This window comes from Panthera tigris, chromosome A1 (assembly GCF_018350195.1).
Source record: "Panthera tigris isolate Pti1 chromosome A1, P.tigris_Pti1_mat1.1, whole genome shotgun sequence".
Classification (NCBI taxonomy): Eukaryota; Metazoa; Chordata; class Mammalia; order Carnivora; family Felidae; genus Panthera; species Panthera tigris.
Window position 1 is genome coordinate 178,415,801 of NC_056660.1, and position 12,368 is coordinate 178,428,168.

At 43.3% G+C, this 12,368-nt stretch overlaps 1 protein-coding gene across 2 annotated transcripts in view; it reads right to left on the reverse strand.

Annotated features, from left to right (window-relative positions):
• Positions 1 to 12,368, reverse strand: part of DOCK2 (dedicator of cytokinesis 2) — a 417,345-nt gene that overhangs the window by 349,075 nt on the left and 55,902 nt on the right. For both annotated transcript variants that reach the window (XM_007077642.3, XM_042992600.1), the window contains exons 10-14: positions 7,871 to 8,006; positions 5,197 to 5,272; positions 4,147 to 4,223; positions 3,429 to 3,554; positions 2,088 to 2,212 (exon numbers count right to left, since the gene is read on the reverse strand). In XM_007077642.3, coding sequence (XP_007077704.1) covers positions 2,088 to 2,212; positions 3,429 to 3,554; positions 4,147 to 4,223; positions 5,197 to 5,272; positions 7,871 to 8,006 — 540 coding nt within the window. The remainder of the gene's footprint in view (positions 1 to 2,087; positions 2,213 to 3,428; positions 3,555 to 4,146; positions 4,224 to 5,196; positions 5,273 to 7,870; positions 8,007 to 12,368) is intronic.

A 12,368-nucleotide genomic window follows, 5' to 3' on the forward strand; every position in this document is an offset into this window, starting at 1 on the left:
GGGATTTTAACTTGATCTATTTGATCCCAGAGTCCACTGCATTAGCTTTTCTGCTATGGCCCCTCCTGTAAAAGGTTGCTGAGACCCCAAAGTGGGCCAAGGACACGTGTAACTTACTCTGTCCTCTGGCCCTGCTCTGCCAAGGGCAGTGTGCACTTGCAGCGGGAAAAGAAATAGATACCTCTGAAGGCAACTGTTTCCACAGGAACCCACCAGTATCAAAAGTATTTGAGTGTGCTGCCTGACACTTAATTAGGCAGTAATATTTATTTCTGCAAATAAAGAAAGAACAGCCTCCCACAGGCTTCCTTAGCAATTTTCAATAGTCAGTCAACTGAACTCCCCCATAACTTCCCTAATAGAGGAAACTGCAAATTATCACCGTGCCCCATTGTTACCTCTCCATTTCAGCCCCCAGAATACCTGCTTATATATTCATCTTTGATGAGCGTGTTTGCGCAGCCTGGTCGGGTGTGACTGGAAAGGGTGGCAGAGGTAGAAGAATGGTTCAGGAGCAAGATTCGATGCCTGCATTCCTGCTAAATGTTCCTTCTAATTTGTCCTTTGACAACATTGAAGGTGAGAATATCAGTGTTTTTAAAAATGAAGCTGAGGTTTAAAAGTTCTTCAACAGGTAGTCGGATAAAAATAACTTCAAAGCAATGGTCTATACATTCGTGAAATGCAATTTCCCTTTCAGATAAAAGCCCTCCGCTCTTCTTTTGTGATCTTTTGAGCAAAATGTCTCTCACTTATTTTACTTTTCAGAACCAACAAGAAGAGGATGATTTAAACACTTGAATTTTTGCTCAACTAGATATTAATTAATGGGGCCAGTCTTTACCAACAAAAAAGACAATTGGGGCTTTCTTTAAATTTAAAAAATAATTATTAATCTTCCCAGAATTTGAAAGAAGTGGTTATTAGCATCATTTTTTGATATAAGAAATAAACTGGAGAATTTTTTTTAATGGTTAGGCATTATAGTGAAGTATTTAAGAGGGCCTGAAACCTGGAACCAAATCCCATCCCTACCATATACTAACTTTATGTATGTACTTAGAAAAGTACTTAGTACTTATGTACTTAGAAAAGCAGTTTCACTTGAAGGCTTAGTTGCCCCCACCCCTGTAAAAATGGGGATAATAATGGCAATGCATCATACTTATCCCAGTGCCTGGCACGTAGTAATTCCCCTGTGAATGCCATTTATGTTCTTAGGTAGAGGGTAGAAATATCTGCCTGAGCCCCAGGCCCCAAGGCTAGAGCAGATGACTTATCAATACTCAACGCCCCCACGGTACTGTGCTATCTAATCACCTACTGTGGCCTAAGAGGAATATTTGCCCACGCTGAAACTGCTGCTGAGAGCTGATTTTATTTTCAGCTCAGTACTCCAAAAGGAGAAATGGAGAAGCAGAGCCCTCCCACACACTGGACACAATTGCTGACAAACCTTTGAGGAAATATAAGTAAATAAATGTAAACACACATGACAAATATTATATAGGACATATGCTGTATAAATATTTATAGCAATGTGCTTTGCATTCTTGAATACACTGTGTTGGCCCTCTGGAGACCAATTTACGAATAAGGCTTTCCACCAGAATTCTAGCTGAGCACGAGGGAGTTGGATTAAGTGTTGGGAATGTCTGTTTTGAGGCCATCCTGAGTCTCCACACTAGCCCAAGGCTCTGTATTGATCCTTTTTCTTGTCATGGATTTTGCCTGAATAAACCAGCTCAAGTTTCAATGTGAACAACATTTTAACAGCAAAAAAACTGACCTATAAGCTGAGGTCAAGCAAAAAAAAAAAAAAAAAAAAGGAAATAGAAAAAAGAAAAAGGGATTATGAAAGGAGAAAGACAGACATTGAAAAACTGCTTTGATGTTAAAGACAACACGATACAAGGTCTTACTATGGGCCAGTATGCTAACCAAGCTCTAAAGGTGTAGATCATGTTACTCAAGGCATCCCAAAGGCTCTTGGGAGTTAGCATATTGGGATAAGAAAAAAGCAAATCTTTGAGAGCAGAAGCACCCATGGTGGCCGGGGCACCCGGGACAGCAGCAGGGGCCCTTACAGGTAGCGTTTTGCCATCCTCTGCACACACACACATGATCACTTCAACATTCCTCTGTGTGGTCTTGTTGTACTTGTCAAAGTCTCCTTGTAAGAGAGTGATGTAGATGTCGTTCCTGACATCTCCTGCAGGCAGAGGGAGAGAGAGACAAGAGTTGGTGTCTGTGCCGCAGGAGAGACACTGACTGGGAAGCACAGGGAGTGGGGGCCTGAGAGGAAGTGCCCTGCCTTGACATCTACTAATGAAATCAAGATCAGACATGCTTGAAAAAAGCATTGCTTCCTCATCAGGGAGGCTGGGAAGATAGGTAAAAAGGGGATGGACGAACGCCAGAACATCAGTTGTAAAAAGGTAGGCGGGATGGTCAAAATTGGCTGTTTTTCTCCCCATTAAAATCATTTAATTTCCATCCTCTAGTGACACCTTCTGGAAAGGCAAAGGAAAGCTCCAATGGAGCTGATCGTGGCCCATGAATAGCAACCACAGTCAGCCACACAATCTTTCACTGTGCAGAAGATAGAGTGCCTTTTCGAGTCCCCAAGGAACACGGAAGGAGGGTCAGGAGGTGTTCAGGAATGGGGGGCAATCAGAAGGGAAAGCCCCACAGGGGAATGCACAAGGAGTTGATGTCACAGGTAAAGCAGGTCCAAATGAACCACAGGGCAGGCCCCTAGGGGACCACTATACACTGTGGGGAGGAGGAGGAGTAAGTGAGAGCAGCTATGCATGCAAGTCTAAGACGGGATTAAGATGAAAAGGGAAGTTTCAGAAGAATGTTATTATATCATCTCATTTATTTATTTTTTTTTATTATATACACATTCAGAAAATGTTAATAGCAGTTACTTCTAGAGACAAAGATTTGAGGGAGCTTTTAACGTTTCACTTTATACCCTTTCATGCTATTCTAACATTTTACAATGAGCATGGAGTCCTCTAGTAATAAAAAAAAAAATAGTTTAAAAATTTAAGAGAATGACATATCCTCTCCAAAAGAACAGAATTATTCAATGTGTAGTAAAGTAGAAAGAATGTCCATGATAAATTATTAAGTGATAAAGCAAATCAGAGAACTCTATATAAAGTATGTAAAGTAATGGTATATAAAGCATATGAAGTGTGATCCCATTGTGAGGGGAAAAAGTACATGTGTGTATATTTATGTGTTTGTCTTTATTATGTGAATGTATGGAAGATTTTTGGATATACAAAAATCATTTCCAGTGGTTACCTTCAGGGAAAGAAACAGAAAAGATGTAGTAGAAAAGTAAGGAGTTGACTTTTTAAAGGGAAAATGGATGTGACAAGCTAGATCTCCCCCACCCCAGGAGAAGGCCAGACCTGGCATGATGATCTCTGGGAAGCCCAGCTTCCTGGCCACCACAGTAGTCCTATCCACCAGGTGTGGGTAGTCCTTGCGGATCTGAATGATGTCACCCACAAGCATCTTCATGGTCACCCAGAGGCCTGGAAGGGAACGCTCACCATGAAGAGGCAACTTCAAGGTATTCTCGTCTCGCTGCCCCCACCCCTAACCCCCATCATTTCTTCCCTTGAGCTCCTTTTGGAGGACACCACTGGAAGCAGAGAGAAGCAATCTCAGAAGCAGTGACCCAACCCAGGAGGAAGGAAGGTGGAAAGCAGATGGGCTCTGGAGCCAGACATCTGTGGGTTTGAATCCCACTGGTGCCTTCTAGCAATGTCAGCTTCTGTCAAACTAACCCACCTCTCTAAGCCTAGCCTCTGTAAAGTGAGGTAGATACCACGTATCTCACAGGAGTGTGGGAAGAATTAAATCAATTAAGGAGATATATGAGAGTGCCTGACACATAAGAGATAGGATATATCAGTTCCCCTCTTCCTCTAGGCACTAGGACATGCCTCCCAGATTCAGGAGATGTGGTTTCCATCTCCATAGATCACATGCTTCCATTCTTCACAATGGTCTGTCTAGAAGGAAGGCTATGTTTCCCAGGGTTTAGGATTTTGGACTGTTTTCCAAAGGATCAAGAGCTCCCAAGACAGAGCCCAGTCCACTGGGCACATTGTGGCATTTTACCTTGCCCTCCACTGTCTCCCTTGGAGGCCGTGACTTTGCCCAGCAGGCTATGGAGGAAGTCATTCTCAGCTGTTACTCTGGGAAGGAAAAGAAAGCACAAAATGCTCATGTGGCGCTGTCAATAAGGTCCCCACCTTGTGGTTCCATGTGTTCCAGAAAGTCACCCAGGCCCTCCATACACCTTAGGTGAAAAGTGAGACTGCCCATTACAGCTCAGACAGCATAGATGCCATCAGGAAATGCCACAAAGCAACATGGCTCGGAGATTTGGGAACATCATTGCTATAAGTAGAGGCCATTTTTCTTTCCCTAGGAAGACTCTTGGAAAGGAAGGATTCCCAAGCCCTCAAAAGGAACATCTGTTCAGTAAGGTGGCAAAGGCTTTAATGAGAGTCACTGACCTCATTGCCAATAACAAAACACCATACTCCCTGGACATCCTTGGGGTAACAGAGTAAAGACAACATTCTCAAACTGGAGGTCCTGCTTTCTTACAGACACCTTTTCAGAGCAGGAAAAGGACATTTACCCTCCTCACTACCCTCCTCTCAAGTCATGGATATTTCCATCCGTGAGAACCAGGTGACGATTCCCTGTTCTGTGTTCTTGATATGTTATTGCTTCACAGAGTCATGGTTCTTGTATTACTTGTAATCAATGCATTAATCTTTTGTTGATTATTTAATTCCCCATCAACTCCCCAAAATATTCCCCAAAATATATTTTAATTCCCTAAAATATAAGATCCAAGAAGACAGGCCACGTCTATCTTATTAACCACTTCATGCCCCATGCCTACTGCAGTGCCCAGCCCTTTGCCAGATGTCAATCAAACTCTGTCAAATACAGAACAGTTGATGAACGAATATGTGAAAAGCAGGTTGGTCTCAAGTGCCTTGGCACAGAGACACACTCATTCTTTTACGGCCCTCCTCTTGGGAGGCCCAATGGGCCCATCGCCAACTCAGGGAATTACAGCCTACTTTCCAGCAGCCTTCAATGAGGAAGGGTGTGGTTTAAAAGAAGGGAAACAAATGGAAAATCTCTCACGGGTGAAAAGGAATGAAGTGTTGCTTTTCTTCATCACTCTCTGCTTTCCCCTTGATGATGTCTGTTATGTCCATAACTAAAAAAAGAAAGAAAGAAAGAAAGAAAGAAAGAAAGAAAGAAAGAAAGAAAGAAAGAAAGAAAGAAAAAAGAATTAATGACTTACACACTCCTGCTCCCAGGAAGGGATATCAATGGGATGAGACTATAGGATAAGAGAGGTTGGGTCAGAAAGTCTTAAAAAGCAAGCAAGCCAAAATCAGACAATACTCAGACAGCAAGGGTTCATAATGTGTAGCACCTGGCAAGCACTTCTGGGCAAAGCAGGTTGGGAGGTCAGTAGGCCACAGAAATATCCAAGAGACTGTGGTTTAGCCAAAGCCAAGAGAAAACAATCAGAAGAGTGTCTATGAAATTAAACAAGCAGGATTGGATTTGACATAGATATATTGGGTGTCTACTGTGCCTACAAAACCCAAGCACAAGGACTCCCTATTGGACCTGAGAATCTAATGAAATCTACTTGCTCCCTTTTCATAAACATGCTCATATGCACAAACACTTAACTGCAGGATCTTTGAACCCTGCAATTCCAGAGGGATCTTGGACCCTCTGAAATTTCACCTCAAATTAGCCACTAAAGGCCCATAAAACCAAGGTGAAGAACTCCTGAATTAGAGAGGGGATTATAGAAATGGTGGTGAGGGCAGGGGAGGGGCATGGAGAACAGCTAGTCAAATATAGCCAAAACCCTAGTGACATGAAATACCTCAAACACTTCAAGCTCATTAAAACTGTCTGGATAATAATCAGCCAATGACTGCATTTAATTGAAGAGGGGAGTCAGGGAGTTGACAGAAGGAAGGGGAACTGTTATTTGAATCCATTGTCCACTCCTGTGATCAACAGACACCCCTCCTAGCCCATTCTCAGTGAGCATGGTTTGGGTGTAGCAATTTCCCTCTGGCTCCAGAGTTGTTCATATGACTTGTCCAGTCAGAGGACCACATCCCCATGCCCAGAGTAAGTGCTTCAGGAATGAGCATGTTGCCTACATTTATGTTCCTGGGGCTTCTACTAACCAACGGGAAAGAGGTGTTTTCTTTCCGCTAGATTACTAAACTGGTAAGATGCAAGCTTGGAACAGATGGCCCACATTTTGCCAACTAACTGGACAGTCATCTTCAGAATAAGTCAGCAAGAGGACATAGGAGCTGAGAGATAATGAGATATAAATTCGAGTTCCTGGATCCAGCTATGCCTGAAGCAATCTATGCCTGAACCTTTCAGTTACATCAAATTGCTTTCACCTGAAGCCAAAAGAGCACGCAGACTACAGATGAGGACAAAGGCACGGTTTGAGGTAAGGTTGAAGAACCCTCACTGCCTTAACAGGGACACTACGATGTCAGGAATATCCCTTATATACAATCAGCATTTCAGAGCAGGGCACAGATCAATCGGTCCAAGTCTCTCATTTTGCAGATAATGAAACTAAGTCCCTGGGCAAAATGCTTGCCAAGGTCACCTAACTATCTAGCTAGCAACAATGCCAGGCTAAAAAAAACCAGTTAGGTCATTATAAGCTAACTTCATCTACTCCACCACTTTGCAAGCAGTGCCAGGGGACTAGTTGGAGAGCCAGCTGGTTTGTGCTTACAGATCGGGGTATCTTGAACGAAGAACCTGAAACACAGGGTTTAGAGATGATACAGAGGAATTATAAATGGTACATGATTTAAAAAGTATATTTTAGGAGCACCTGGGTGGCTCAGTTATTTGAGCATCTGACTGCTGATTTCAGCTCAGGTCATGATCCCAGGGTTGGGGGATCGAGCCTGGTGTTGGGTTCCACACTGAGCCTGGAACTTGCTTAGGATTTTCTCTCTCTCTCTCCTGCTGCCCCTCCCCCCCTTCTTTTGCACTTTCTCTCATTCTAAAAAGCCAAAAAACAAAACAAAACAAAAAACAAAAAATCATATTTTAATAAAAAGAAATAAAACTGGCATATAAAATAGCTGTTTTCACAGGTATTTAAATGGTCTTCCAAAAAGTGTACTTTAGTGGGCTAATTAAAAGAAAATATATTAGGTAAATAATAATGCAAGTTATAGTTAAATATAACAAAAACCATAAAAGTGGTTAAAGAATGATGAAGCCTTGGAAACCCCGAGAGAGAGCTAAGGCTTGGAGAAAAATGAGGAGGTGAGGCTGCTCTAAAGCAACCTCATTTGGTCACACCAACTCTCCAAACGTCCACTTCCATCTAGAATTTAGATGTGTGGCCAGTGACTCATTCTGTGTAACTGCATTTCCTGTCCTGGATATTTTTTAAAAAGTGATTTGTGCCTCATAATTAGATCCCACCCGAACTGTTCCTCCTTCACCACGCTGGGGAGCAAAGGCGCCAAATGTTCAGACTGCAATGCTCTCCCAACACTCTGCTGCAGACACGAGGAATCCATTATTCACTGCCTTCATCATAAATCTAGATTTAGCCACCAATTATTTTTATTTAGTCACCAGAAATGTAGGTATTAGGAGCTGTCTGGTATAATTTTTTTTTTTTTTTTTTGGTGGGGAGGGCAAGAAGGAGAGGGAAAGAAAGAATCTTTAAAATTCAGCCATATAAAATGTGCACTCCAGTAAAAGTTAATGGTGTGTAGTATGTCATTACCTGCAACCCCAAAGGGCCGTCTCAGTCCCTGCGTGCACTTCTTTGCATTAGTATCCTTGAGATCCATCTTCCCAACTCGGACTATTTGACAAATCAAGTAAATTTTATCCCTGTTGAGGTCTTTGTTTCCGAGGTCCTGTAGGGCAGGAAATTAATAGTTACCATGTGTCTAAAGAAGTAGAAAAGGAAGCCTAGTGATAGCAAATTCTGGGGCAGATGTATTTAGCACTTAGTGTACAAGGACCAGTCATACAATTAGTCACAGGAAAGGCTGAAAACAAGACAATACACCCATTCCATAGATAAGAACTGTGAGTTTTAGAAAGTTCTAGAAAGGAAACTGAGTGACAGGTCTCTGGTGTTCAATCCCCATTCTTCAATTTCAAACCAATGAGAAGAGGATAGAAGTACAATATCAGTCATACAGGCAACATTTCCTATATGCCAGCTGATGGATCCAAAATAGCTTTTGCTACAAATGACTTCATTTGTCTCATCACCACTCAGCACTACTGAGGGAGAAGGCCAAAGGAAGAGGGAAAGCTCCCGATAGTTACATTCACTGAGCACCTGATGTGTGTATATCAATCAGGAATGGGTTGTTGTGGCACAAGTAATCCCAGCATCTCAGAGCTTTATAAGACAACAGAAGTTTACTTCTAGCTCAGGCTGAATGCCAAATGCAGACAGCTGCCCCCCACCCACTCCTCTCCCACCTTGCTCAACTACCCACCCTGGGCCTCTAGCTGACTGGCTAGCCATCTCCTCAGAACAGGTGCTTCCACTGTCCCCACAGCAGGGGAAGGAAATGTGGCGAATCACCTTTTGGTCTTAAAGCTTCCACCCAGACAAGGCACATCACTTTGGCTTGCATTTCAATGGCCAAAGCAAGGCAGGCAGCCCCAGCTAACTTCAAGGGGGACAGCTGAGTGCCCTCAGGTGTGTGCCATGAAGGAAGAACACTGAAACCGGTGAACTACACTAATGTGTCCTGCACGGTGCTGTATTTCTCACATGCCATCGTCTTGCTTGATCCTTAACAACTCTCTCAAGTAGATACTGTTTTTGCACCCCATTTTACAGAGGGGGAAACTGAGACACGAAGAAGACAAGGGGCTTCCAGAGGTCATGACCTTAGTCCTTGGAGACACTGTCCAGTCATTCTAACACCAAAGTCCATAAACCTAACTACCACAAAATATCTCTCTCCCCATTAGAAAGATACACGGGAGGGAAAACCACCCAGGTCACCTCAGTATCTGGGTGTCCTGCTCAAATCTAAAAGCTTCAGTGTTCTTGGAACCCCCTTCCAGATGGGATCAAGGCAAGTTGTTGGCGTCCGAGCAGAGAATTCTGGGCCCGGCCTCACTAGGGAATAGCTGCTCTTCCTCCAAGTTAATCCTCATATAGGCATATGCACTGGGAATAGCCTGTCAGCTCACATAAGAGCCAGGGTCCAGGCAAAGCAGCCATCCCCAGGCTCTCAGTGTGTATGGTGTGGAAAGAAGAGCATGGGGGTGTGCAGAGTTTCTGGGGACAAAACATGGTCCCAATGTAGTCCACACCTTCCTGCTTCAGGCTTGTGATGGTTAATTTTATTTTAAGTTTATTTATTTATTTTGAGAGAGAGAGAGAGAGAGAGCATGCACACGAGTGAGCAGGGGAAGGGCAGAGTGTGAGGGAGAGAAAGAATCCCAAGCAGGCTGCACACTGTCAGCTCACAGCCCAACATGGGGCTCAACACAGGGCTCAGCCCCACAAAACGAACCTTGGGATCATGACCTGAGCTGAAATCACTGACTAAGCCACCAAGGCACCCCCGTGATGGCCACATTTTATGCACCAGCTTTGACTAGGCCATGGTGCTTAGGTGCCTGGTCAAACACTAGTCTAAATGCTTCTGTGAAGGTATTTCGTAGGCCCGATTAACATCTATAATCAATGGACTTTAAGTAAAGGAGGTTACCATACATAATGTAGATATGCCCCATCCTATCAGCTGAAGGCCTTGAGGCCTTATTCGCTGTTGTACCTCTAGCACCCAAACCTGAGGTTTTCCAGTGAAGGACGAGTTGTGCCTGAAGACAGTAATAAAGAAATCCTGCCTGAATTTCAGGCCTGCTGGCCAGCCCTACAGATTTCAAACTTGCCAGTCCCCACAATCCTGTGAGCCAAATCCTTTGAATAAACCTACATATATATCCTATTGGTTCAGGTTCTCTGGAGAACTCTGACTGATACAAGGGCTGTCCTTTCACCTGCTGAGGGAATGGACATCTGCTCCCTGACTCTCCTCAAAGTCTCTCTACTGGGCAAGGGGAGAGGAAAGTTAGGGGAGAAGAGGGCTTTCTGGCTAAGGAAGCTCAGCCACTCATTTGTATTTTCTGCCTTGCCCTATAGGCAACTGAATTTGAGATCCCAATTATCTTACATGCAGATGGTTGGAAAGCCTCTTCTCTGGCCTGTCTGCCTCCTTCCTCCCAACCACCTTGATAACCCTGAAAAACTCATCTTTAGAAGCCATGTTCATTATTTAATTTCTCTCCCCGCAACAACCTTAATAGCTCCCTATTTCCTACCCTATTAGTGCTAATCTTCCCCAGCTGACGTGAAAGATCCCAGACATAATATATTTCCAGCTGTCCTACCTGACCAATTCCCCACTATTCTCTGCATGTAAGTACTCTATTTTTGTCACAAAGATCCCGTTACTGCTCCACAAACACACAATGCTCACTTTCAATTCAATCTTTCTTCCTAAGCCCCCTGTCCACACCTCTGCCTCAAATACTTACTTCTTACTCCTCTTACTCCTCTATATATCCAAATCCTTTCCAACCTTAAGAGCTCAAGGCTTGCTTCCCTTATAATGATTTTCATCCCTAATTACTTCCCCCCTCTCATTAGAAATTTTCATATTTTTGAAACATCTAGTTTGGTATCTTTCAGAGGCATTCCAGAGTCACAGAGACCCTGGCACCTGAAGGATCCTCCCTAGATGTTATGGGATGAATTATGTCCCCTCAGAATTCATATGTTGAAGTCCTAACCTCCCAGAACCTGAAAATGTATTTGGAGATAGGGCCTTCCAAGAGGTAATTAAGCTGGGGTGACTGGGTGGCTCAGTCGGTTGAGTGTATGACTCTTGATTTCAGCTCAGGTCATGATCTCATAGATTTCTGGGTTCAAGCCCTGCATCAGTCTCTATGCTGACAGTGCAGAGCCTGCATGGGAGTCTCTCTCTCCCTCTCTCTGTCCCTCCCCCACTCACAATGTCTCTGTCTCTCTCAAAATAAATAAATAAACTTAAAAACATAGGGGTGCCTGGGTTTTGAGAGAGAGAGAGAGAGAGAGAGAGAGAGAGAGAGGGAGATAGTGCAAGAGGGGGAGGGGCAGAGAGAGAGGGAGACACAGAATTTGAAGCAAGCTCTAGGCTCTGAGCTGTCAGGACAGAGCCTGACACAAGGCTCAAACTCATGAACTTGAGACCATGACCTGAGCCAAAGTTGGATGCTCAACCAACTGAGCCACCCAGGCACCCAGACCATCTCAATATGTTATGCAAGCACAGCAAAATGCTCAAACACATTGTTACTCTCTGGAGAGTGTATAAATGTGTGATCCTTCCTCAGAACTGTGTTCCAATATGTGGTGTCTCTAATTCATTTTTACGTTGACCTTATAAAACTCAGACATATTAGGGAAGTTGAGGCAGTGCAATAAAACTTAAAACATGTGTCACCCAATTTAGTAATTCATTAGTACTCCTTTTATTGTTCAGTCTTGTTTCCTGTATGTTAGCAACAACCCCCAAAGGGGGCAAATTCTTAGGGAAACTGGTAGTATATTCTGCCTTCCTCTTACAGATCTAAGGGGTTGAATGCTTATAAAAGAGACAGAGGGGAAGTTCACCATTGGCCCGACTCATGTGCCAGCTCCTAGGGCTTTGCCCTCAAAGAAGAAACTAGAAAGAGCTAACATCCAGAGAAAAATAAATAAGGACAGCAAGGCACATACCTGCCAAGTCTCATCTCATCTCTAACTTAAATATCACCTCAATGTCCAATTGAAAGTAAGTCCTAGTCAAACGCCATCATATCATCCTGTTTTAATTATCTGCATTGCATGGATTGCCTTCTGACATTTTCTTGTTTATTTACTCATTTATTTATTTTCCGAATTCCCCCCATCATACCATGATAGAAAGGTTCAATAAGCTTATTCAGTGCTATATCCCCAATACCTAGCACAAAGCACATGTTAGGTACTCATTGAATTGATCTTGAATCAATAAAAGAAGTTAGAGCATCATGACTTTCCTTGTCCCAAAATGAAGACTTCCATCATTTCAAGACAGAGAAATATCAGCTTGTTGAACCAGTCAACCAAGGTTCCCAAGTTCATTTGCTGTGGGAAGAAGACATAGCAGCCCAGGCAGAATTCCATGCAAGCAGAATCACATTCTCATTAATATTGAGAGACACAAATTTACCGATGC